The sequence below is a fragment of the Pseudochaenichthys georgianus genome, chromosome 15 (genome assembly GCF_902827115.2).
Source record: "Pseudochaenichthys georgianus chromosome 15, fPseGeo1.2, whole genome shotgun sequence".
NCBI classification, from domain to species: Eukaryota; Metazoa; Chordata; class Actinopteri; order Perciformes; family Channichthyidae; genus Pseudochaenichthys; species Pseudochaenichthys georgianus.
This window is the reverse complement of record NC_047517.1, coordinates 16919313-16947297: the sequence shown is the minus strand read 5'-3', so window position 1 is coordinate 16947297 and position 27985 is coordinate 16919313. Positions and strand designations below refer to the sequence as shown.

Sequence of the window (27985 nt, the reverse complement as noted above, 5' to 3'; positions counted from 1 at the left end):
TACAAGCTAAAACTGCGGATTAGCTAACAGCTAGTTAGTTAGCTCGTTTTTAAGGTTTCTTTTGTTATCACACGGCTTTCAGGATGTCAGGACGAGAACAAATCGAGACTCTGTTTCATTTGAGCTTTTGGTGGAATCCATCCGAGTGGAGAAAGAAAGTCAAGTTTCCGACGAGCTTGCTCTGGGAGTAAGACTGCTGGATTTCCCAACGCTGCTCATTTATCAGCCTGAGAAAATCAATGCTGGAGGGAACCAACATGCACACAATGGAAAGGATCAGCAGGGGGGATATGCCTTCAACAGAGGGAAGTCTTGTTTCTTCAAAATGAACCTGAACGCACTGTTTACCCATCTATCCAACACTCCTCTGTATGCTATGGTGCTGGATGTGAAAGAAGAGATCCCCAAATGTGTTGGTACCTCTCTTGTGTCACTGGCGAAAGCGATGGACAGAATCAGGCAGGATGTGAGTGAACGTGGTGTTTCTACTCCCTCGTCTCATGGTGAAAGGGGGGTTGTGGGTGTTTGCAACCTCATGGGGGAGAACATTGGATCAATTTCTCTGAGTTACAAACTTCTAAGTCTGGGAGCTAGTTTACTGCCACACATCACAGAAAGAAAGGGACTTCGCAGTGCACATGGCGGAAAACATTTACAAAAAAGCCTCATGGAGAAACAAATCACAGCATCAGTGGCTCTTGATGAGAATACATTAATACATGAGGATAATCAGGACAATGGTGTTCCTGTTGTCCTGCAGAGTGAACACAAGCCAGGGAGACAAATGCCCCAGACGCATGAAGAAACTGAAAATAATTTTGAAGAAGATGTAACTGTTTTTTGTCCGCCACATCTCTTCTACAATAATTCTGCAGAGAAAAAACACACACGTAAAGAAGGGGATTGCCCTGTACCGAATTTAGACTCTGAGGCTTTCACATTTGAAGACACTGAAGATGAAACGAGTGAATATACAAATGAACTTGCAAGTGCTCCAATGATTGAGCAGAAAGTAAGACGTGAAAAAACTGCAAAAAAACAAGAAACAAGCGGGGCGACTCCAAATGTCCTCGGGGAAGCCTTACGACAGTTGCCTCTGTTAAACGCTCTTCTTGTGAGCTGTCACAGTTGAATGGTCAGAACTCAGACCAGCCTCTGTCTATTCATCCCAATCTATCATGGATTTACAGGCCGGCATCCACAGAGCCTTTCGCTGGCCATGGAAACACACCAGGAGAGGTTTCCAAACAGGGAACTAGTCCCAACTTAAAACATGTACATTCACCCAGATCCTGTTCTACACCTGCATCTGTTAAAGTGAGAGACAAACAGGAAGAGGCTAAAAGCTCCAGCAAATCTCCTCACAAGAAGCTTGTGTATGGTACGACTAAAACATTCAATCTGAGGCTGAAGAACATTTCGCCTCTTAAAGTGAAACGACGGGAATGCATGGCCTTAATACAACGTGAAACACAGTCAAGTATCAACAAAGCTAAGACTAAGTCAAGTAATACGATTGTGAAGTCCAGCAAAAGAAAATCGGGCTCCAGTCTAAATGAAAATGTCGAGACAATGATGCAAAACATCGCAACGGACTCTGAATTTCAGGGCACATTCACGCTAAAACATGGCAAAGCTCGAGGTGAAAAAGACACCGACTTTTTGAGAGATTCCGAAAAATCTCTTTCTGAAAAAGACTTGAAGTGTGTTCACATCCCAAGGGTGGAAGGGGATCATGTTACCCAAAATAAAGAAGAGCATCACGGTGACTCAGATCAAGTGAAATCACAGTCTGAATCTGACAGGCATATAGAACCATTTGAATCTTCAGGAAGCAGCAGACATAGCAGCCTCAAATCTTCATTTTCAGACTCCAGCGAGGAAGGAAACGAGGACGCAGACTACGCTGATGACTTTAACAGCCTGGAGCCCAGCGATGCCTACTCCCCTGACCCCCTGAGCAGCCCCGAGTCCACCAGAGCCAAGACCCCATGCTCTCCTCTCCACCGCTCTGACTCAGAATGGGTTCAGAAGAGAGCCGTCCTCCCCGTGCCCATCAAAGCCCCCCGCTCTCCACAGCACGCTCTGAGGGGGACGCACACAATAATCCAAGCCCGATCCCAGGCCTCGGCCCTTAGCTTCTCCTCCGATGACAGTGACCTAGACGGGTCCAGCTCCTTGCAGACCATATGCTCCAGAAGACAGAGGACAGTGAGCAGTAGAGTGGGAAAGAGATCTGATGCTGAGAGTCTGATATCATCCAGAGGTAAACGGAGTGGGTCATCCAAGAACAGCGGTCCTGTGGGAGGGTCTTCTGCTGGGTCAGTGTCCTCCTTTGAACAGCAGGAGGTGGAGGAACTGGAGGATGAGCTTGGGTCTCTGGATTTCAGAAAGGAGTATAAGCATATGTCTGAGCTAGTGGCCAACAAACTCCCTGGTTATACCATGTAAAGAAAATATTTATAGAATTCTACATTAAGGTTACAATATTTCCAAATGGCAATGTTCCAGCAAATATGTACATTTGTATGTAAAAAATGTTGTGTATAATATCTGATACCTTTGAATAAAGAATCTTTTTTAGTGGAAATAATGTGATCACTTTACTTCTTAATCACTTACTTAATACTAGGCTACTGTATATTTGCATAACTTCTTGGACCATGAGTCTTTAGTGACATAAGTGGATGAAAATGTCTCTATGCACACTGCAAGCAAATCATTTTTAACTTAATTGGCTCTCGTTTCCAGTCGAGTTGTCACAAGCTAAAGTCTCCCAGAGCTCCAGCTCCTGATTTCAGGGTGTTTCCTTTAACCGCCTGCGACTTTGCATTTGTCAGTTATTTGATAAGCAAAACAGAGACAGCTATACATGTATTTAAAACTGGTTTGGTTTGTTTTTTGTGTGACAGTTACAGGACTGTGTTACAATGCAAATACGTTTTCATTGTCCCAGTCCCACTGGGACAATGAAAACGTATTTGCATTGGTGGAAATCCATTGATATTATTAATAATAGTAGGTATATTTAGTATTTAAGTACTGTAATTAACTAAAACTCACTAACATACAGTTGCTGAATTTTATGCTACTTTATAATTATACTCCATTACTTCGCAGAGGGATCTTCTGTACATTTGACTTAACTACAGTACAGCTTTAATACAATTCAATATTTTTCAACCAATCTATCTGTCAATGGAGAATATAATAAGATAGAAGCCTAAGTCACAACAATGAGATTGTTAAACATAACAATGAGTTAGTAAAATGAAAGTCAAAATAAGGAGATGCCAAGTCAGAATAATGAGATAGTAGTCAAAATAAGATGTTTCTCATTATTTTGAGGCACAATATTGTACAAATATGTTTTTTTTTATGCTGAGCTATGTTTTGGAATAGTTTCTCATTACTTTCACCTGCAGTATATGTGTTCCCTCTCAGTTCTTCTACTTTAACGTGTTCGTCTTCATTCAGATAAAGTACTGCGGTGTGGTTACTACTGCGCATGCGTCAACAAGCTGTGTACGGAAGTGCTGCAGCAGCATGTTGAAACTGTTGAACGGTGTAAACTGAAATGTTCAAACACGTTTTCCTGACAGGACCTCCAGGTAACACTGAACACCAGCCTGGGCTGCTGCTGAAAGTGCAGTCGCTGTAAATCAAGTGTAGTCATTCAGCTGTAGTTACCCTGTGTCCGAGCCAGCACATGTTTAGGTTGCTTCGGAGGAAAGTTAGCTTGTCTTTAGCTAATCTATCGCAATATACTGGTAACATGCAGAGGTGGGAGAAGTACTCAGATCTTGTACGTTAGTTAAAGTAGAAGTACCAGAGTCTAGGAATACTATGTTACAAGTAAAAGTCCTGCTATGAAAATATTACTCAAGTTAAAGTACCAAAGGTAAAAGTACTCATTATGCAGATCGACCCACTTGAGAATAATATATAATATTATATCATGTTTTGATTATAATTATTGATGGATATATGTTTATCAAAGCTGGTATCAAAGGTGGGACTAATTTGTATAGTTTGAGTTACTACTTGGTATTTTATGAATTTAATCAAGTGTAACTAAAGTCCTGAAGGCTGATTATGTTTTATATCATATATGCAAAGTAGCTTAAGGTACTACATAAATGTAGTGGAGTTAAAGTACAATTCCCTCAACATTGTACTTGTCTTAATGGTTTTAGTTCACATGGCTCACTATTCCCTATGTACATACATATTCATTTAAAGTTGTGTATATTTAGTTTACCCCTTATTGATTATTTATGGGAGAAGGATGTCTTCATCACTAATGCATGGCTAAGACGCATCCTAACATTTCACAGAATCAATAAGTGATATTCAGTTGTTTTACATTGTCTCTTATTGTACTCCCAGGTGTGGGTAAAACCACTGTGGTGCAGAAAGCCTGTGAGGCTCTAATGTCATCAGGAGTGGGAGTGGAAGGGTTTTACACAGAGGAGGTCAGGGAGGGGAGCCGGAGGGTCGGCTTTGATGTGGTCACAGTGACAGGAGAGAGGGGCCAGCTGTCCAGAATCAGGTACCAGGGTCATCCCATCAAAAGTACCTGCTCTCTTTTATCTGTGCTGTTTTCCAGTGACTTATTGTATCTTTCAGAGACCTCGCTGGTTCTTCTCATGGCAGACAGGAACACACAGTTGGGCAGTATGTGGTTGACTTGCCTTCATTTGAAAACGTGGCTCTCCCCCTCTTCAGAGACGTAAGATTTTTAAAACTCTTCAATAGATCACAGCAAGCCAAACCCCTTTCTCCCCTCTTAACAACTCATCAAACCTTTGATTTTCTCTGATTTGATGGAATAATTGGAAGCTCGTAAACACATAAATTCCAGAGTGACGTTTTTAGTGTCGGTGGTGCCGTCTGGCTGTCACTGACCTGATGAATCCAGCATGTAAAGTGAGCCTGGAGTGACGCCTACACATGTGCTGTAAAGGGAAGGTGTCTCTGCCTCGGCCTGGCGGCACATATTCCACTTTCATCTGACTCAAAGCGACTCTGTAATCACTGCTGATCACGCGTTGCATGAAACATACTAACACTATCACAGTGCATTAACATGATCAGCTTTTTCCACAAGTTAGTTTAGCCATTATGGACACCAATGAAACCTCTTTTTATCAACACGTGTCAAACAGAACTTATTTATTTATAAGTTGTTCCTCAAACAAGAACTTATCAAAGGGATAGTTCAGATGTTTTGAAGCGGGATTGTATGAGATAACTTTCCCTAGTAGTGTTTGGAGAGTACCAGCACAGATGATGGACGGGGGAAGCATTATGTCTTTTTAAAAACCCCTCCTAAAAGAATGAAAATCATTTTTTAGTGTTTGCTATATTTCGAATGTTTCACCACTTAACCTGATGTCATAAGCCTTTTATGAAGGGGAACTAGAGCCTTTGTATCCATCTATGCTCTCTTCAAAGGCACAAAACATTGAACAAATAAGGATGCCTTGATCGGTTAGTGTTATTTGGTGTTTAAAGGGTTAGTTCGGATTCACCAAAGCCACACAATGACACTAACTAACTGTTCAGGTAGCAACTTCTGTGTTCTGCTATTTAAAACGTTTTATTCAATGGACTCTGGTGGCTTTGGATACAGCATAGATCGGTTAATGGCTCCAGTTCCCTGTCAGGAACATATGTTTAAAGGAAAGGTTTTGCAGGGAAAATATAGTAAATAAAGCTTACACTCAAACTGAATTTGAATATTTTCTGTTGGTTTCTTTTTTGACGGTGTCCAAAGCAGTACCTTGCCTAACTTCCGTGCTTGTCAGTTTCACGCAACAGTTTCTACTGTACTCCCTACAGATAAATAGCTCCTACAACCCCACTTCAAAGAATGCAAACTACCCCTTTAATGCTAACATCCTTCGTCCTCAGGTAGGCTCAGCAGAGGGGGGCAGCAGGAAGGTGTTCGTCATTGATGAGATCGGCAAAATGGAGCTCTTCAGCCAGCCGTTCATCAGGGCAGTGAGACACACTTTAGACAGCTCCTCCTGCACCGTCCTGGGCACCATCCCCATCCCCAAGGGCAAACCGCTGGGTCTGGTGGAAGAGGTGCGCAGCAGGAGAGATGTCAAGATCTTCACTGTGAGTAAAAACAGTAACACTCTCTGGGTGAACAAATATATTTAGGTCAGTTTACAAGCTCCTTAGTCCCACAATAGCTGTATGGCACCGTTTACACTGTATGTAGTTTGTCTTAGAGGGCAGTCAGTCTGCCTGCTAATGCCCAAAGGGCATTAGCATTATCCCTCACCAGGATTAACTCTAAATCATGCGTGACTGATTCAACAACAAAGGGTGGTCTCAAATGTCAAAATAATTTATCACGGAAGACTCAGTTATGGATATTGTCATGCAAAACACTCATGCTGGAGTAGTTATAATGTAAAACAAGGTTATATGGCAATTTCTTCACCAACATATGATTTGTATTTCCATTACAGTAAGTCAGAGATTTACAACATGTGATATTCTCAAAGTGGTAACTGTGTTGTCTAAGGCTTAGATCTTAGAAGACATGTTTTTTAACGTTATTTACGGTTAGCTTTATGATTTTACGACGATTTATATTGATTTTTGCTTGTTTCTTTTCCTGCTTAGGTGTCTAAAGAAAACAGAAACACCATTCTACAAGACATTTTATCAACGGTGCAAACTTGTCTTCAACCTTCAACCTAATATGGAGATTCGGAACCACTATAAAGGAAAGATGCTCCACTCGTGCATTTATTTTGTGCTGACAGCAACTTTTATTAGTGCATGCATGTTGAGCACACACATCCAGACAGTTGAGTGAATCTACGCACGCTTCATAACCGGGTTTTGACCTAACCGGAGGGCACACGGAGCTGCAGCAGTGTGTCACATGCATGTATTTATGTACACAATTCATTTTCTTCATGCTCCTACAGCTTTAAAATGGATTGCACTCTGAATAATTGATCGTGAGATGGAACCAGGATGGAACACAGCGGGGAATTGTTCAGATAGTGTGTAAATATCCCAAAGACTGCTAGTTCTCAAAACAGCTCGGTTTGATTTTGAATTCAGCTCTGGGTGTTATCAAGATTACCGCAGGCATTTCTCATTTATTAGATTGTAATATTCATTTGCCCACAAGGACAAGTGGTGAATTTAATTGTTTTATATGAAAAGAATATATGTATTCAGGTCTTTGCTATGTGAGCCCCACCTTGTTTGTCTGGTCCACCTGAGGATGCACTCATTGAAAATCAATTAATATTTAACGGTGCAACTATGTCCAATCCTTTCATAGTTTATTCATCCAGCATGAAGAAAAACAATTGAAAATAAACAGATATTTTCCTTCAACTGGTTTCTCTGGTATTCTTTTTTTTTAAGATGACACTGGTTTACACAGTTGTGATAAGCTTGAATGTTGTTATATTGATCCGCGGTACAAATAAATATGCTTCACTTTGCTTTCAGGGATTTTATGCTCCATCCTGGGAGTTAATGGCATTTCTGTCCACGTGCAATCAGATTACAGAAAAGGCTGGACATTGTCACTGAATAAAGGGTTTTTGGAGTGCCTTTATAAAGGATTTAAACCATTGTTAAAGGTCAGGAGGTTAGGGATTTACAGCTATAGAATGAGACGTTGTCAAACGTAACGAGGATTGAAGCTCTATGTAAACAAACGGATGAAAATGTTAATGCTTTTTGATAAAGTGGCTATATTCTAAATACATTTTGGTATTTTAGGTTAGGAAAGTTTTAGTGTCTAAAGTAGCTCAAGAGCGTTCAAAGTCTGCGGACAGACTCGCTGTAAATAGAATTTCACTGACTCAGTGGGAGCTCCAGAGTCTGGCAGTTGTTTTGAGGATTTTCATAGACATCCGCTGGCAGAAGATAGTTGTTTTCAACACTGAAGCATCTTTAGGTCATTTCAAAGTGAAAATACATGGAAGGCTTTCTTGGCTTGTTTTCTAATGCTGCTCACTGATGTAACCTGTCAGTCCGGCTGCAGAGAGAGCTGCCAGCTGTGATCTGCGTCAGACATGCTGCTGTGCCAGCATCTGTTCTGAGGCCAGCGTTCACACTCCTCTGGATAAACTGCCGCTGACAGACACTGAAATGGCCTCAAAGTCAACACTGCAGTGGTCGTGTGTTGGGAATAACATGGAGCTGTGATGCAGCGTTGTTATGGCACAGGCCAGGCTTTACGTTTGATTAGTGGTGATGGTATGGTTCATGGTGGATCGAGTGGTGGTGCTGAATCAGCAGCAGGAGATCCTCCACCTCCCTGCAGCATGGCAGCAGATGGGTTATGTAACAGTGACACAGACTGTGCCAATTTCACCAGGTAAAGGCTGTGTGTGTGAAGGCATTTCATGTGATATGATGTGATGAGCAAACATATTGGGATATTATATCATTTGCAGTAGTTATTTCCAGCAATGTCTGCTGCTGTTGCCAGGGAATACATGGAAAGCTTGTTTTTCGATCAATTAAATAAATACAATGCTGTATCAAATTGTGTGATACTAGTTTTTTTGGTCAATTATTCTATGCCTTAACGGGACTCTATTATGCTCGTTTTCAGGTTTCATACGTTTGTATTTTGTATCTCTACTGTGATGTTTAAATTCGTTAATGTTCAAAAAGCTTTTATTTTTCTCATACTGCTGCAGCACCTCTTTTCACCCTCTGTCTGAAACCAGAGCCCATGTCTGCTCTGATCGGTTAGCTGGCCAGCTCTGATGTGATTCTTCAACAGCTTAGAGATGTCCAAGAGCTCTAGCCAATAGAAGCGTGAGTGTTACATAGTGATGTCATGATACGGAAGTAAACAATGGAGTCCAATGGAGGCGGGTGGGGGGAGTGTGTGAGAGAGAAACTCCCTCTGGAGGGGACTTTGGGATATCAGGAGTCACTTAGAATTGAGAAATACTCAAATTACTTGTAAAAATTTGTATTCACGCAAGTTCATTTTAAGTCTCAGATTATCCTTTGTGTGTTTATGATATTGCAATCAGTCGATATAACTATCAAAAATATAAACTCAGAAATCATGTTCATACTGCGCTCATAGTTGCCCCATAATTAGTTTTAGAAAACAAGGACTGCAATATATTTTAAATTAAGTAGAGATGTAACATGTAATCTATAGCATGTTCTAAAACAGTAAATCATTTAGGTTTAACATAAGAGAAACCCTTTCCATAAAAAAAAGTCTGTATTTAATTTCTATACTTTATTGTAAAATGTTCAAGACATACGGTCGTCTTGCTGTTTTACATTGTAAACGCCATGCTTTTTGAACATGCATAACCATTGTGCCACTGTAACAATTGGATCCTCCGTCAGGGGACTGACTGTATTGATGTGGTGTAAGCCTTCGAGAATAGCTTGAATGAATAAGAAGTGAATTAATATCCATATCGCAGAGATGCATTCACACTGAATCTGCGGGACAGATGATAGCCTTTATCCCTCCACACAGGGAGGACACAGACATGGATGGAGCTTACCAACAATCCAGGACAAAAGGGAGCCTCTGGTGGGAGGGGGGGCGGAGGGAGGATGGGTGAGGAGCTGGTGTTTTGATGAGGACATTGATCTCTAGTTATTGCACTTGGTGGACCGGCCCAGGAGGCACAATGACAACGTGGAGGGGCAAAGTATTATGAAATATTGTCCTAGAAGCCCTCGGCCAAAATGCCAAACACAGCTGGAAATCTTGACATATTATCCAAAGAACACGTGGGAGACACACAGAAGCCTGCCCGGGCTTTCCCAAAGCCGGACTTCAAACTCACAGTTTATTTCCCAAGATGACCGTGTGATTTATTTCAAAGACCAGGAGCTAAAGCTTCTTAGCATCGGTGAGGTCACATTTCTTATTGGCAAAGCTTGCACGTATAGCAAAGCTTAAAACAATGTCATTTCTCAGCATGTAGCCTACTGGCTCTGTGACTTATCAGTGTGTGACGCATGCTTTGTACGACCCACAGGCAACAGTATGTTCCCAGAGAGCTGTAATTGAGGCATAATAACTCACCTCATTGTGCTAATGGTAAAATCTAAGGTCTGCTGGTCATGACAGGTTGCAGTTAATGCCGAGTGGGATGTGAAGGCTGTGGAAATGAAGCCATCTGATCTGAGTTCCTAACCACTATCCAACCCTCCTGCTCACCGCCGATGATTCCTAAACCAGCTCGTCCCATTAGATCACTTCCACGGGCTCCCCGGGGCCGGAGGCAGACAGTGTCCTGTTTCACACGTGTGTATCTGGGCCACTAGCACGCCCCTCTGCAAGGCTACCCTTTTAACCCGGGATCAAAAGCTAAGAATAAAACAGGAATGAAAATAAAAGAGTAACATTTTTGCGGGATTTCAACACATTTCTTCCTTTGCTTTTTAAGTATTAAAGATTTCACAAAAAGTAGACAGTAAGAGTCTACTATGATACTACTAACCCTGTAGTAATGTGTGATGTGTGAAGAGTCATGCATCCTTCCGGAGGACTATATTCCATCAACAGCAGGGGAGGGGTCATGCCTGAGGACACCCCTCTCCTCTTACACTGCCTTCATGGTTCCTTGTGATCTCCGGATCTCTTTGAATGACTGTGGTAACCCCCGGTGAGTCACTCCTTCATACTCCTACATAACAAAACTTGGCCTCACCTTCGGTAGGAGATGTCATGTCGGCCGTTATGAGTGGTTAGACATTGGGAAAGGATTCTACCGAAGCGTGTAGAAGTGTGTGTGTTTTGTGGTGGCCTTTCCATCGCCCAGCCACATTTAAATCCCACATTTCGAGAGGAAGCCTCCAATGTGGTGACACACAAACATCACTGCCCCCCCCCCCCCCCCCCCCCAACAGCTGTAAGAGAAGCAGGGGGCCGATGATCTGGAGGTCAGAGGCCACAGAGAGGACACAAAGATCGGGGCATGGTGATCCATCGTTCGGGCCACTGCGGTGTCCTCAGGGCCGAAAAGGATGTGGCTGTCATTCCAAACTTGACGGAGATGGAAAACTCACAAAAATGTCTTTATTGTGGACGGGAAAAACCCAAATGGTTGTGCTCCAAGCAATGAAGAAAATAGGTGCCACATGTACATGCAGCAAGCACATGTACATGCAGCAATATACCATCATATCCTGGATTATTAGCTTGTCCACAGTAATAAGAGACATATCAATGCAGTGGAACATGGACATGGGATTTTCTATACAAAGTGAACAAACTATGGGTATATTTTACAGTCAGAGACTGAGTCATACAGCGTGCTCTATGCAGTCTGGATAATGATTCACAGATTGCTGACCTGCCATGATTAATGTCTCTGCTGGATGCTTTTGACAAATTTTCACCACAAACCCAGAGCCTTTTGGAGTTGTTTCCATTCTATATGCTACTGTAGCAGTGGTGTGCATGTGTGTATGCATACACGTGTGCCAAGACCATACTGTGACTTTTGGCAGTGTGATATGAACTGAGAGGTGTTGCAGTGGTTGTGCCAGAACTCTTTTTTTCTTTTTACATTTGTGATAGTGCTGCTTTGCTAACATGTGCTTCTTAGTTAGAATGGTGGTTGAAAAAGGTGCACTTTCTTCATGATGTCATGTGACAGATCAGCAGTGTTGTGAGGTAAGTACTTTACTAAATGTACTTTACCTGAATTATGCTACTATTACTTTCAATGTATGCTATTTTGCGGATTCAATTTATAATATATAACTTAACTAATAAATGATGCTTATTATTATTATTATTATTATTATTATTATTATTATAGGTTAAGATAAAAAAAAACGGCTGATATAGGTGAACACATGCATCACTTCACTATATTTCACACAAATTCAGTGATACAAAGTATATTATTATATTTATACCAAGTGCTAACCATGTAACCATTTAACAGTAACCCGTACTGTTCATACATAAAATCTTCACAAATGACTTTGACCTGCACTCACATCTGCACACATATGTAAATAAATGCAATACTCCAAACTCAAATATGTATATATCTTCATTCAAATGATCAACGTTTTACCTGGTTGTGATATCTCGTTTGAACAGTTATGTTATTATTTGTAATTGTATTGTCCCTCGTGTGAATCTGTACTGTCGTGTTTTTCACTCTCACTCTGTTGCTTCAACCTGTTAAACCCCTGTTTGTTTTTTCACGACACTGTGTCTCAGGGGATCTTAATATTTAAGAAACCTATTAATGTGTTATACCAGATTAACGGGAATAATCTCAGCTAATTGACGATACAAACCATTTATACCAAAACAAAACACAAGTCTCATAAGAAGCATCTAAATGACCCCTTAGCGAAAAATGCTAACGGACATTGGCACAGAACTCAAGATAAAAGTACCCTTATTACTTATCGTAGCTGCACATACAAGATATCCGATTAAAGCTGAGGCTCCACAGATTATTTAGCTATATAGTATCATCACTAAGTGATCCGAACTCGCGACAGGGGAAGCAAACACAGACATCACAACACGTACCTTTACGGAGCTTCGATGGAGATCGTCTCACCGTAGCTGTCAATCTGATCAAAAGACGTGTTCAATGGCATTAAAACGGAAAAAAAACGCAGCTGAATCGGTTAATCCATAGGTTTTTAACGTCTCTGTATACAAAAATTATTTCATTTATAATCCATAATTACATTTGTATGTAAAAATCGCAGAGCAAAAGTTAGCTGCTAATGGTAGCCACCAGAGTGGCTGCTGTTTCCGGTCTTGGCTATGCGGCAGTCTAACACACACACACATTACCAAATAAGGACAATATGTGAGTTCCCCTCGATTCCATTGGCTCTGACGGTCAGAAAGAGATGTCACATGTCAAAATCCAGCAAGGGGGGGGCCAGAGCAACCTGATCTCACCAGATTGTGTGACTCCACCACGACTTCTTAACACCACAATGCGTGTGGAGTCACGAACTTTGTTACATTTACGTGTCGGCACCACGCAAACACCCCCAATGTAAAGTGAACTAGAAAAATGCATTTCCTGCAGAAAATGCGTGCGAATGCTGTAAACTGTGAACATGTATGGCTGAATTTAGCTGAAAATGCAGAAAAAGCTGAATGTGTTATTAGCTGAATGGTAGCTGCTTTTAGCAAAAAAAAAATGCAGAAAAAGCTTAATATTTCAAAGAAAAGGTTTAAAAAAGGTATAAACAACAACATGTATAGCCTTGATGTCCTGAAATAGCTGAATAATGTAATAGTTTAATGTTTTCTGCAGCTGAAAATAGGCTGAAGGAGTTAAATATCAGATATAAGTAGTAGGGGTGTAACGGTTCACAGAAGTCACGGTTCGGTTCGTACCTCGGTTTGGAGGTCACGGTTCGGTAACGGTTTCGGTACAACAACAAAAAAGCAAAAAAAAGTCCCAAATGCATAATTCCAGGTTTGTTGTTATTTATGTTTGAACAGTAGTGCAAGTTTCAGTTTAAAAAATAAAGAACTCTGACATTTTGAATAATTAACTGTATTAAACAGTTAAAAAACAAACCATACACAGTACACTCAGATGGCCATATTATCTATAATGGCTGATGTCAAACAAAAAGGTTTCATCAAGCTGTAAAACTAAAAAGGATGTCTTGAAAATATTACATCATAAATAATAAGAAAGTGTTTCAAGAGCGCAAAGTCATTGAAAAAAATATGCCAAAAGATTCCGTTATTTATTGTTGGTCTCTCGGCTCTCATGTCTATTGGCTTCTTAAAAACAGCGGGGATCAGCTGTTGAACTGCTGTTGTCTTTTGCCGGGCTCCGGTGATTGACAAATCTGGGTGATGCCTTCTGATATGATTTAGCATGTTTGGCGTGTGTTTTCATTAGCATACCGCATCGCTGTAGAACAGGGGTCTTCAACTAAAATTCAACGAGGTTAGAGAAAATGTCCCCATGCAAAGGTCCGGAACATCAAAATGTCTAACTTACTTCATGAATTAGTGTGATATATATTGAAGTGACCTGTAGCTTTATCAACGTCTGCATGTAATCAACAACTGACTGCCAATCAAATAAAGAAAGTACAATTCAAAAACAACAATATTTATTGTCAATTAACATTAAATACTGTGGATATGTGTAATGTTCCTCTTGGGCTGCATTTACAAATAAAATAGAGAAAATAAATAAAATAGCTTTTGAAAATATGTACATCTTAAAAGTGCTTAATTTAGATTTAAGCAATAGCTCACGACAGGCCGTGGTATATGCTCATTATATCACAGCTAAGGGGCGTGGTTCGGCCCGACGCGAAGCGGAGGGTCGACAACCCCCTTAGCTTAGGCCTGAAGTGAGCTATTGCTTTATAAAACGGTTACCAAGTGTGGCAATATGAAAAAAAATACACACTCTAATTTAAATAGTTTTTATTAGTCAATAATGATGTTCCAATAAAATAGTCCCTCCGTTACCTTCTGCGCGAAACATAGTGCGAGGTGGTTGCTATGCAACAACACTAACAGCTAGCGAACATATTAGACAGAGAGCGTTGATCCATTATTTGGCTATGTATTTACATTCATGTGTATGTTGCCGTTTATTGTGCAGCCACTGAAAACCTGTCCAGCACCAGTAGCATGGCTTACGTGGTTACTTGTTGAGGTTGTTCTAGGCTGTTGCTTGGCGTGGTGAGAATATTGCTCCACTTTCTCCGGTCCCCGAGATTTGGCTTCCAGCAGCTCTGGAGAGAGCTTTCGCACCTATGGCCACTAACGGTCATACTTTCTCTGCTTTGTTTCAAGACCCGCATCAGAAAGCTTTTGAATGGTGGCACTTCTCCAGTTGGTCTACCTGCTCTTCACGTAGCTCTGCATGTCGTCGTTTAGGTGCTTTTTTTTCTGGAGATAGGCACTGCTCAATCCACTCCTCCATAGTAAGACCCCCCGGAGGTCGAAGTTAATCTTAAATGTTTCCATTTTATGCTTTGTAAATTTGTTTCGTAACAGAAGAAATGTAAATATATTTATAAAACTGACAAGTCAAATCAAGCAATCTGATTGGCCGATAGTATTTTTGCGGACCTCTTTGATTACAGATTTGAAAACATCGTTGCTTGCTTTAAAAGTAGCACAACTCATTATGTCAGACCTTGGAAAGTATCTAGATATCCCTGCCCTTATGCCAAAGGAACTGCACACTGAATATGTTTTGCCGTTTGATGTGTATGTCTGGACCGCTGCGTAAAAAGGAGGGTTTCTGCCCCGTTACTTCTCCGCTGCTTTCTTGTTCCAGCCTAACGGTATACTGTTTTTCTCAGACGCGGAGGGATACTGACTTGTTGTGAAAAGTAACTTACAATTCTACCCGTGGTATACGCTCAGTATATCACGGCTAAGAACCAATCAGATTGCTTGATTTGACTTGTCCGTTTTATAAAATTCAAATAAAGTGTAGCAGCAGCTTGAGTGTCCCTTTCTCTTTGTTAACCGTTTCACATCATGACTTAACAGTTTCAGCCGATTATGTAAGGGATAATGTGCTGCGACGCGGTCATTATGGGGAAAAGAACACCGACAGGCTGATCAGGAGCCCGACGCGAAGCGGAGGGATCTAGATCGGCATGAAGGTGTTCTTTTCCCCATAATGACCAAGTCGCTGCACATTATCCCGCTTATTACATGGCCACATTCTCAACAAAGTAACGTTATGACTCCCAATATTAATTGAAATGCTTTTATGGATTTAGAAAATGATTTTATTGATTTAAAAAATAGTTTTATGTATTGATTTAAATTGACATGCATCCGCGAAGAAAAATAGTCCGATGTTACTGTTTGAACTAACGTAGCAACGGCAGGAACTGCTTCGATAGCGTTTTTGAGGAGCTTTCTGATTACAGATTGAAAACATCGCTGCTTGCTTTAAAAGTAGCACAATTCATTATGTCAAACCTTGGAAAGTATCTCGATATCCCTGCCCTAATGCCAAAGTAACTGCACACTGTATGTTTTGCCATTTGATGTCTATGTCTGGACCGCTGCGTAAAAAGGAGGGTTTCTGCCCGTTACTTCTCCGCTGTTTTCTTGTCCCTCTTGTCTTTTTCTTTTCTTCACTGGGGACTCATCAGCCACTAACCATTACTCCAAATTACTGTGCTCTCCAAATATATTAAAATGAATGTTAAAATCCTCTATGTTGCTATCACACGCCAGCGGAAAACTAAAGACAATCAGACAGTTTGCTTGCTTTTCAAACTGTTACATTTGAAAAACAGTGAGAGCGTCTCTTGTCAGTTTGAAAAGCCAACGGTAGGAACTGCTTGCGTTTTTTAGGAGCTTTTTGATTACAGATTTGAAAACATCGCTCCTTGCTTTAAAAGTAGCACAATTCATGATGTCAAACCTTGGAAAGTATCTAGATATCCCTGCCCTAATGACAAAATAACTGGCAAGTGAATATGTGTCGCCGTTTGATGTCTATGTCTGGACCGCTGCGTAAAAAGGAGGGTTTGTGCCCCGTTACTTCTCCGCTGTTTTTCTTGTCCCAGTTCGAAAAGCAAACTGCATGCAGTTTGCTTTTCGGCCCAACTGTATACAGTTAAATCGACCGGACTTCTTTCTGAAGATGTGAGCGTCCTTAACAACGGTCAATAAGTCCTTGACAGCGGTCTGTCTGTTCGGTATTAACAACGTGTCACGTGTTCTGAATTGACCAATCAGAATCGAGTATTCAACTAAGCCATGTAATAAAGAACAATATCAGTCTTTACACATCATAACAATTTAACAGTTTCAAAGTTTCTCTTTCTTTCCCTCTTATATTGCAGTCCCCCACTCACTTTTTTTAAATTCAGTGTGAGAATTGAGCTGGAGCTTTTCCTGCCAGGAGTTTGTAAATCTGGGCTGATCATCGAGTCAAGTTGTACTTTTTACAGTATTACGGCTTCTACAGGGACATTTTTTTATGGATTTTTTGTCAAAGCACTTAAGCTATTCATTGCTATCGGGATGTTAAGAGCATTCCATGGATTATAACAAAAAGTGTATCTCGAGCCGGTTTCTGAAACTTACCTACCCACCTTTAAGTTAAAAATCAAGGGTTTTTATTATTATTTACAGCAGGGGTGGGGAACCTTTTTCCTTTCAATTTTTACAACATCCTCCGAGGGTCGTACAAATTATTGAACTCAACCTTTGCTTAAAATGTTGAAGTTAAAAGCATCAATCTGGGCACTTTGAGAGCAACATTAAGAGATCTATGGATACATCTCTCAACATCCATATGAAACAGAACTGTAAGCATATTTTTCTTTTTGGATATTTTACAAATCACTCCCCTTAAACTCTATTCTTGTTATTTTTAACAACTTTTTTGTTACTGTCATATAGTATTTTATACCAGTTTTTCATTTAGTCTCATTAATAACTATAATGATCATATCAAGGTGTGCCTTAACCTCACTGAGCTGAGGTTATTTAAGCCTCTCAACATCTAGCTCTCTTCCACCTGGTTGTAGAAAAGCTTTAAATTCGTTAGCATAGCTAGCTAACCAGATGCTAATAACAACAGATCGCCACTGTGTTTACAACTAAAGACACAGCCACGCAAACACTGCGGCATGTGTACGGCTCCTTATGGATTATTATCCTTATATGCAATATTTTAAGGGCTGGAGCGCGGCGTTCCGGTGCTCAGCACTCCTTTCAGACGAGACATAAACCACGTGAATACACGGAAGACACGTTACGCTCGTGTTGTGTTCAAGGAACCTGTCCTTGGCCAGGAAAAACACTACTCGCTTGTTTAATTATTTTTGCGGTCTAGATTTCTTCTTCTTTTGTGAAGTGAGAAGTTGTCCGTCAGTCGGACTGACAGACGGACTCCCTCCCCCCCACCCCCAAAACGAAAACTCTTCGGTTCTCAACGAATTACACAAGTCACCCAAATCAGCGTTAAAATAGAGGGAGGCGCCGAAAAATCCCCTATTAATGTATTGATTATAGCTTCGGGTCCGTATAGGTCGGCGTCTGGGTCCGGATCCGGACCGCGGTCCGCCTGTTGCTGACCCCTGCTGTAGAACAACGCCGACACACCGTCCTCGTCCGATCCACCACTCGCACACCTCATCGTTATTGTTGTCCACAGGGAACCCGAAATGTTCCCACAGCTGATTTAAAAGAAGCAGGTGGGTTGTAGCTCCTGTGTGTTATCTGAACTCACCATACTAACTTTTCTTCTTCTTGTATTTTGTTCGTTTTGTTGTTGTGTTTCTTCTTGTTCTTCATTTGTTGTTTAAGGGGCGGCTGGCAAACAGCTTTTAGGCGCAATACCGCCCCCTGGATTATATATAGTGTAGTGGATACTGCCCTGAATTACTTTCTTCCCACTCGTAAAAAAAAAAAGGCGTATTCGCCGTGTGACTGCATGTGCCGAACCGTGACGGCACGGGACGAATACGGATACCGTTACACCCCTAATAAGTAGTAGTGAATGAATTTGTATTAAGATGAGAAAAGAATGTAAAAGGCTTGGGAAAGCAGAAGAATATTTGAACTGCAAACTTTTGAACTAACTTGATGGTGAATGATCTGTCGCCATGGCAACGGCATTTGATGACATCCCATAATACTCGTAGATGTGTTGATGGCTGCATTGTTACCAAACCTGTGAAGTTTTGGGCCATTTCGAGTATTTTCATTGAAGTTATGAGAAAACCGTTTTCATGGTGAGCATTGTGTTGCCATGGCAACGGCATTTGAAGAAATCTCAAAACTGTCCTGGAGATTTCTTCACGGCTGGACTGTTAGCACACATGTGAAGTTTGAGCACTCTTTGAACATTTGCATAGGAGTTATAGTGACATCATATTTATGGCGAGGGATGCGTTTCCATGGAAACGGCATATGGTGAGATCTCAGATTTGTCGTAGAGCTGTTGAGGCATGGACCGGTGATATACAAGTGAAGATTGGGGGACGATTGGACAGTGTTGATTGGATTTACAGCCTCATCGTGTTTCATGGTGAGTGGTCTGTCGCCATGGCAACGACATTTTATGAACCCCATACTACGCTTAGATGCATTTATGGCTGCATCGTTATCAAACCTGTGACAAAGCTATGAGAAAACCGTGTTTCAAGGCGAGCATTGTGTTGCCATGGCAACGGCATTCGAAGAAATCTCAAAATTGTCCGGAATCGTCTTCACAGCTGGACTGTTGAAGTCTGCTGCATGTCAGTTGGAGTGATGACATCATCGTGTTCCATTACACAGGTGTTTATGTAAGGGATAATGTGCTGCGACGCGGTCATTATGGGGAAAAGAACACCGACAGGCTGATCAGGTTTTAAGGTTTCTTTTTGTTATCACACGGCTTTCAGGATGTCAGGACGAGAACAAATCGAGACTCTGTTTTCATTTGAGCTTTTGGTGGAATCCATCCGAGTGGAGAAAGAAAGTCAAGTTTCCGACGAGCTTGCTCTGGGAGTAAGACTGCTGGATTTCCCAACGCTGCTCATTTATCAGCCTGAGAAAATCAATGCTGGAGGGAACCAACATGCACACAATGGAAAGGATCAGCAGGGGGGATATGCCTTCAACAGAGGGAAGTCTTGTTTCTTCAAAATGAACCTGAACGCACTGTTTACCCATCTATCCAACACTCCTCTGTATGCTATGGTGGGATGTGAAAGAAGAGATCCCCAAATGTGTTGGTACCTCTCTTGTGTCACTGGCGAAAGCGATGGACAGAATCAGGCAGGATGTGAGTGAACGTGGTGTTTCTACTCCCTCGTCTCATGGTGAAAGGGGGGTTGTGGGTGTTTGCAACCTCATGGGGGAGAACATTGGATCAATTTCTCTGAGTTACAAACTTCTAAGTCTGGGAGCTAGTTTACTGCCACACATCACAGAAAGAAAGGGACTTCGCAGTGCACATGGCGGAAAACATTTACAAAAAAGCCTCATGGAGAAACAAATCACAGCATCAGTGGCTCTTGATGAGAATACATTAATACATGAGGATAATCAGGACAATGGTGTTCCTGTTGTCCTGCAGAGTGAACACAAGCCAGGGAGACAAATGCCCCAGACGCATGAAGAAACTGAAAATAATTTGAAGAAGATGTAACTGTTTTTTGTCCGCCACATCTCTTCTACAATAATTCTGCAGAGAAAAAACACACACGTAAAGAAGGGGATTGCCCTGTACCGAATTTAGACTCTGAGGCTTTCACATTTGAAGACACTGAAGATGAAACGAGTGAATATACAAATGAACTTGCAAGTGCTCCAATGATTGAGCAGAAAGTAAGACGTGAAAAAACTGCAAAAAAACAAGAAACAAGCGGGGCGACTCCAAATGTCCTCGGGGAAGCCTTACGACAGTTGCCTCTGTTAAACGCTCTTCTTGTTGAGCTGTCACAGTTGAATGGTCAGAACTCAGACCAGCCTCTGTCTATTCATCCCAATCTATCATGGATTTACAGGCCGGCATCCACAGAGCCTTTCGCTGGCCATGGAAACACACCAGGAGAGGTTTCCAAACAGGGAACTAGTCCCAACTTAAAACATGTACATTCACCCAGATCCTGTTCTACACCTGCATCTGTTAAAGTGAGAGACAAACAGGAAGAGGCTAAAAGCTCCAGCAAATCTCCTCACAAGAAGCTTGTGTATGGTACGACTAAAACATTCAATCTGAGGCTGAAGAACATTTCGCCTCTTAAAGTGAAACGACGGGAATGCATGGCCTTAATACAACGTGAAACACAGTCAAGTATCAACAAAGCTAAGACTAAGTCAAGTAATACGATTGTGAAGTCCAGCAAAAGAAAATCGGGCTCCAGTCTAAATGAAAATGTCGAGACAATGATGCAAAACATCGCAACGGACTCTGAATTTCAGGGCACATTCACGCTAAAACATGGCAAAGCTCGAGGTGAAAAAGACACCGACTTTTTGAGAGATTCCGAAAAATCTCTTTCTGAAAAAGACTTGAAGTGTGTTCACATCCCAAGGGTGGAAGGGGATCATGTTACCCAAAATAAAGAAGAGCATCACGGTGACTCAGATCAAGTGAAATCACAGTCTGAATCTGACAGGCATATAGAACCATTTGAATCTTCAGGAAGCAGCAGACATAGCAGCCTCAAATCTTCATTTTCAGACTCCAGCGAGGAAGGAAACGAGGACGCAGACTACGCTGATGACTTTAACAGCCTGGAGCCCAGCGATGCCTACTCCCCTGACCCCCTGAGCAGCCCCGAGTCCACCAGAGCCAAGACCCCATGCTCTCCTCTCCACCGCTCTGACTCAGAATGGGTTCAGAAGAGAGCCGTCCTCCCCGTGCCCATCAAAGCCCCCCGCTCTCCACAGCACGCTCTGAGGGGGACGCACACAATAATCCAAGCCCGATCCCAGGCCTCGGCCCTTAGCTTCTCCTCCGATGACAGTGACCTAGACGGGTCCAGCTCCTTGCAGACCATATGCTCCAGAAGACAGAGGACAGTGAGCAGTAGAGTGGGAAAGAGATCTGATGCTGAGAGTCTGATATCATCCAGAGGTAAACGGAGTGGGTCATCCAAGAACAGCGGTCCTGTGGGAGGGTCTTCTGCTGGGTCAGTGTCCTCCTTTGAACAGCAGGAGGTGGAGGAACTGGAGGATGAGCTTGGGTCTCTGGATTTCAGAAAGGAGTATAAGCATATGTCTGAGCTAGTGGCCAACAAACTCCCTGGTTATACCATGTAAAGAAATATTTATAGAATTCTACATTAAGGTTACAATATTTCCAAATGGCAATGTTCCAGCAAATATGTACATTTGTATGTAAAAAATGTTGTGTATAATATCTGATACCTTTGAATAAAGAATCTTTTTTAGTGGAAATAATGTGATCACTTTACTTCTTAATCACTTACTTAATACTAGGCTACTGTATATTTGCATAACTTCTTGGACCATGAGTCTTTAGTGACATAAGTGGATGAAAATGTCTCTATGCACACTGCAAGCAAATCATTTTTAACTTAATTGGCTCTCGTTTCCAGTCGAGTTGTCACAAGCTAAAGTCTCCCAGAGCTCCAGCTCCTGATTTCAGGGTGTTTCCTTTAACCGCCTGCGACTTTGCATTTGTCAGTTATTTGATAAGCAAAACAGAGACAGCTATACATGTATTTAAAACTGGTTTGGTTTGTTTTTTGTGTGACAGTTACAGGACTGTGTTACAATGCAAATACGTTTTCATTGTCCCAGTGGGACTGGGACAATGAAAACGTATTTGCATTGGTGGAAATCCATTGATATTATTAATAATAGTAGGTATATTTAGTATTTAAGTACTGTAATTAACTAAAACTCACTAACATACAGTTGCTGAATTTTATGCTACTTTATAATTATACTCCATTACTTCGCAGAGGGATCTTCTGTACATTTGACTTAACTACAGTACAGCTTTAATACAATTCAATATTTTTCAACCAATCTATCTGTCAATGGAGAATATAATAAGATAGAAGCCTAAGTCACAACAATGAGATTGTTAAACATAACAATGAGTTAGTAAAATGAAAGTCAAAATAAGGAGATGCCAAGTCAGAATAATGAGATAGTAGTCAAAATAAGATGTTTCTCATTATTTTGAGGCACAATATTGTACAAATATGTTTTTTTTTATGCTGAGCTATGTTTTGGAATAGTTTCTCATTACTTTCACCTGCAGTATATGTGTTCCCTCTCAGTTCTTCTACTTTAACGTGTTCGTCTTCATTCAGATAAAGTACTGCGGTGTGGTTACTACTGCGCATGCGTCAACAAGCTGTGTACGGAAGTGCTGCAGCAGCATGTTGAAACTGTTGAACGGTGTAAACTGAAATGTTCAAACACGTTTTCCTGACAGGACCTCCAGGTAACACTGAACACCAGCCTGGGCTGCTGCTGAAAGTGCAGTCGCTGTAAATCAAGTGTAGTCATTCAGCTGTAGTTACCCTGTGTCCGAGCCAGCACATGTTTAGGTTGCTTCGGAGGAAAGTTAGCTTGTCTTTAGCTAATCTATCGCAATATACTGGTAACATGCAGAGGTGGGAGAAGTACTCAGATCTTGTACGTTAGTTAAAGTAGAAGTACCAGAGTCTAGGAATACTATGTTACAAGTAAAAGTCCTGCTATGAAAATATTACTCAAGTTAAAGTACCAAAGGTAAAAGTACTCATTATGCAGATCGACCCACTTGAGAATAATATATAATATTATATCATGTTTTGATTATAATTATTGATGGATATATGTTTATCAAAGCTGGTATCAAAGGTGGGACTAATTTGTATAGTTTGAGTTACTACTTGGTATTTTATGAATTTAATCAAGTGTAACTAAAGTCCTGAAGGCTGATTATGTTTTATATCATATATGCAAAGTAGCTTAAGGTACTACATAAATGTAGTGGAGTTAAAGTACAATTCCCTCAACATTGTACTTGTCTTAATGGTTTTAGTTCACATGGCTCACTATTCCCTATGTACATACATATTCATTTAAAGTTGTGTATATTTAGTTTACCCCTTAATTATTTATGGGAGAAGGATGTCTTCATCACTAATGCATGGCTAAGACGTATCCTAACATTTCACAGAATCAATAAGTGATATTCAGTTGTTTTACATTGTCTCTTATTGTACTCCCAGGTGTGGGTAAAACCACTGTGGTGCAGAAAGCCTGTGAGGCTCTAATGTCATCAGGAGTGGGAGTGGAAGGGTTTTACACAGAGGAGGTCAGGGAGGGGAGCCGGAGGGTCGGCTTTGATGTGGTCACAGTGACAGGAGAGAGGGGCCAGCTGTCCAGAATCAGGTACCAGGGTCATCCCATCAAAAGTACCTGCTCTCTTTTATCTGTGCTGTTTTCCAGTGACTTATTGTATCTTTCAGAGACCTCGCTGGTTCTTCTCATGGCAGACAGGAACACACAGTTGGGCAGTATGTGGTTGACTTGCCTTCATTTGAAAACGTGGCTCTCCCCCTCTTCAGAGACGTAAGATTTTTAAAACTCTTCAATAGATCACAGCAAGCCAAACCCCTTTCTCCCCTCTTAACAACTCATCAAACCTTTGATTTTCTCTGATTTGATGGAATAATTGGAAGCTCGTAAACACATAAATTCCAGAGTGACGTTTTTAGTGTCGGTGGTGCCGTCTGGCTGTCACTGACCTGATGAATCCAGCATGTAAAGTGAGCCTGGAGTGACGCCTACACATGTGCTGTAAAGGGAAGGTGTCTCTGCCTCGGCCTGGCGGCACATATTCCACTTTCATCTGACTCAAAGCGACTCTGTAATCACTGCTGATCACGCGTTGCATGAAACATACTAACACTATCACAGTGCATTAACATGATCAGCTTTTTCCACAAGTTAGTTTAGCCATTATGGACACCAATGAAACCTCTTTTTATCAACACGTGTCAAACAGAACTTATTTATTTATAAGTTGTTCCTCAAACAAGAACTTATCAAAGGGATAGTTCAGATGTTTTGAAGCGGGATTGTATGAGGTAACTTTCCCTAGTAGTGTTTGGAGAGTACCAGCACAGATGATGGACGGGGGAAGCATTATGTCTTTTTAAAAACCCCTCCTAAAAGAATGAAAATCATTTTTTAGTGTTTGCTATATTTCGAATGTTTCACCACTTAACCTGATGTCATAAGCCTTTTATGAAGGGGAACTAGAGCCTTTGTATCCATCTATGCTCTCTTCAAAGGCACAAAACATTGAACAAATAAGGAATATTGCCTCATAGAAAGCAGATGTCGCTCATCTTCTGATGCCTTGATCGGTTAGTGTTATTTGGTGTTTAAAGGGTTAGTTCGGATTCACCAAAGCCACACAATGACACTAACTAACTGTTCAGGTAGCAACCTTCTGTGTTCTGCTATTTAAAACGTTTTATTCAATGGACTCTGGTGGCTTTGGATACGCATAGATCGGTTAATGGCTCCAGTTCCCTGTCAGGAACATATGTTTAAAGGAAGGTTTTGCAGGGAAAAATAGTAAATAAAGCTTACACTCAAACTGAATTTGAATATTTTCTGTTGGTTTCTTTTTGACGGTGTCCAAAGCGTACCTTGCCTAACTTCCGTGCTTGTCAGTTTCACGCAACAGGTTTCTACTGTACTCCCTACAGATAAATAGCTCCCACAACCCCACTTCAAAGAATGCAAACTACCCCTTTAATGCTAACATCCTTCGTCCTCAGGTAGGCTCAGCAGAGGGGGGCAGCAGGAAGGTGTTTCGTCATTGATGAGATCGGCAAAATGGAGCTCTTCAGCCAGCCGTTCATCAGGGCAGTGAGACACACTTTTAGACAGCTCCTCCTGCACCGTCCTGGGCACCATCCCCCATCCCCAAGGGCAAACCGCTGGGTCTGGTGGAAGAGGTGCGCAGCAGGAGATGTCAAGATCTTCACTGTGAGTAAAAACAGTAACACTCTCTGGGTGAACAAATATATTTAGGTCAGTTTACAAGCTCCTTAGTCCCACAATAGCTGTATGGCACCGTTTACACTGTATGTAGTTTGTCTTAGAGGGCAGTCAGTCTGCCTGCTAATGCCCAAGGGCATTAGCATTATCCCTCACCAGGATTAACCTCTAAATCATGCGTGACTGATTCAACAACAAAGGGTGGTCTCAAATGTCAAAATAATTTATCACGGAAGACTCAGTTATGGATATTGTCATGCAAAACACTCATGCTGGCTAGTTATAATGTAAAACAAGGTTATATGGCAATTTCTTCACCAACATATGATTTGTATTTCCATTACAGTAAGTCAGAGATTTACAACATGTGATATTCTCAAAGTGGTAACTGTGTTGTCTAAGGCTTAGATCTTAGAAGACATGTTTTTTAACGTTATTTACGGTTAGCTTTATGATTTTACGACGATTTATATTGATTTTTGCTTGTTTCTTTTCCTGCTTAGGTGTCTAAGAAACAGAAACACCATTCTACAAGACATTTTATCAACGGTGCAAACTTGTCTTCAACCTTCAACCTAATATGGAGATTCGGAACCACTATAAAGGAAAGATGCTCCACTCGTGCATTTATTTTGTGCTGACAGCAACTTTTATTAGTGCATGCATGTTGAGCACACACATCCAGACAGTTGAGTGAATCTACGCACGCTTCATAACCGGGTTTTGACCTAACCGGAGGGCACACGGAGCTGCAGCAGTGTGTCACATGCATGTATTTATGTACACAATTCATTTTCTTCATGCTCCTACAGCTTTAAAATGGATTGCACTCTGAATAATTGATCGTGAGATGGAACCAGGATGGAACACAGCGGGGAATTGTTCAGATAGTGTGTAAATATCCCAAAGACTGCTAGTTCTCAAAACAGCTCGGTTTGATTTTGAATTCAGCTCTGGGTGTTATCAAGATTCCGCAGGCATTTCTCATTTATTAGATTGTAATATTCATTTGGCCCACAAGGACAAGTGGTGAATTTAATTGTTTTATATGAAAAGAATATATGTATTCAGGTCTTTGCTATGTGAGCCCACCTTGTTTGTCTGGTCCACCTGAGGATGCACTCCATTGAAAATCAATTAATATTTAACGGTGCAACTATGTCCAATCCTTTCATAGTTTATTCATCCAGCATGAGAAAACAATTGAAAATAAACAGATATTTTCCTTCAACTGGTTTCTCTGGTATTCTTTTTTTTTAAGATGACACTGGTTTACACAGTTGTGATAAGCTTGAATGTTGTTATATTGATCCGCGGTACAAATAAATAGGCTTCACTTTGCTTTCAGGGATTTTATGCTCCATCCTGGGAGTTAATGGCATTTCTGTCCACGTGCAATCAGATTACAGAAAAGGCTGGACATTGTCACTGAATAAAGGGTTTTTTGGAGTGCCTTTATAAAGGATTTAAAGGTCAGGAGGTTAGGGATTTACAGCTATAGAATGAGACGTTGTCAAACGTAACGAGGATTGAAGCTCTATGTAAACAAACGGATGAAAATGTTAATGCTTTTTGATAAAGTGGCTATTATTCTAAATACATTTTGGTATTTTAGGTTAGGAAAGTTTTAGTGTCTAAGTAGCTCAAGAGCGTTCAAAGTCCTGCGGACAGACTCGCTGTTAAATAGAATTTCACTGACTCAGTGGGAGCTCCAGAGTCTGGCAGTTGTTTTGAGGATTTCATAGACATCCGCTGGCAGAAGATAGTTGTTTTCAACACTGAAGCATCTTTAGGTCATTTCAAAGTGAAAATACATGGAAGGCTTTCTTGGCTTGTTTTCTAATGCTGCTCACTGATGTAACCTGTCAGTCCGGCTGCAAGCAGAGAGCTGCCAGCTGTGATCTGCGTCAGACATGCTGCTGTGCCAGCATCTGTTCTGAGGCAGCGTTCACACTCCTCTGGATAAACTGCCGCTGACAGACACTGAATGGCCTCAAGTCAACACTGCAGTGGTCGTGTGTTGGGAATAACATGGAGCTGTGATGCAGCGTTGTTATGGCACAGGCCAGGCTTTACGTTTGATTAGTGGTGATGGTATGGTTCATGGTGGATCGAGTGGGTGGTGCTGAATCAGCAGCAGGAGATCCTCCACCTCCCTGCAGCATGGCAGCAGATGGGTTATGTAACAGTGACACAGACTGTGCCAATTTCACCAGGTAAAGGCTGTGTGTGTGAAGGCATTTCATGTGATATGATGTGATGAGCAAACATATTGGGATATTATATCATTTGCAGTAGTTATTTCCAGCAATGTCTGCTTGCTGTTTGCCAGGGAATACATGGAAAGCTTGTTTTTCGATCAATTAAATAAATACAATGCTGTATCAAATTGTGTGATACTAGTTTTTTTGGTCAATTATTCTATGCCTTAACGGGACTCTATTATGCTCGTTTTCAGGTTTCATACGTTTGTATTTTGTATCTCTACTGTGATGTTTAAATTCGTTAATG

At 41.2% G+C, this 27985-nt stretch overlaps 3 protein-coding genes and 1 pseudogene across 3 annotated transcripts; all 4 read left to right on the top strand.

Annotated features, from left to right (window-relative positions):
• The first annotated feature begins 18 nt into the window (after nucleotides 1-18).
• On the top strand, nucleotides 19-21797 carry LOC117459785 (microtubule-associated protein 10-like). The gene is given in 4 exon segments (XM_034100897.2): nucleotides 19-54; nucleotides 19358-19686; nucleotides 19688-20118; nucleotides 20121-21797. Coding segments are annotated over 3 exon segments (2364 nt in total). The 5' UTR covers nucleotides 19-54; nucleotides 19358-19387; the 3' UTR covers nucleotides 21755-21797.
• LOC117459399 (uncharacterized) lies at nucleotides 1064-2585 on the top strand. The gene has a single exon (XM_034100180.2). The coding sequence runs from the start codon at nucleotides 1450-1452 to the stop codon at nucleotides 2449-2451; it is 1002 nt and encodes a 333-aa protein (XP_033956071.2). The 5' UTR covers nucleotides 1064-1449; the 3' UTR covers nucleotides 2452-2585.
• On the top strand, nucleotides 3518-7374 carry LOC117459786 (cancer-related nucleoside-triphosphatase homolog). Its single transcript, XM_034100898.1, has 5 exons — nucleotides 3518-3611; nucleotides 4390-4552; nucleotides 4630-4732; nucleotides 5917-6126; nucleotides 6643-7374. Exons 1-5 carry the CDS (start codon nucleotides 3578-3580, stop codon nucleotides 6718-6720), a joined length of 588 nt encoding a protein of 195 aa, XP_033956789.1. The 5' UTR covers nucleotides 3518-3577; the 3' UTR covers nucleotides 6721-7374.
• A 1022-nt stretch (nucleotides 21798-22819) lies between the features above and the next one.
• On the top strand, nucleotides 22820-26439 carry LOC117459787 (cancer-related nucleoside-triphosphatase homolog; annotated as a pseudogene).
• Nucleotides 26440-27985: the final 1546 nt, after the last annotated feature.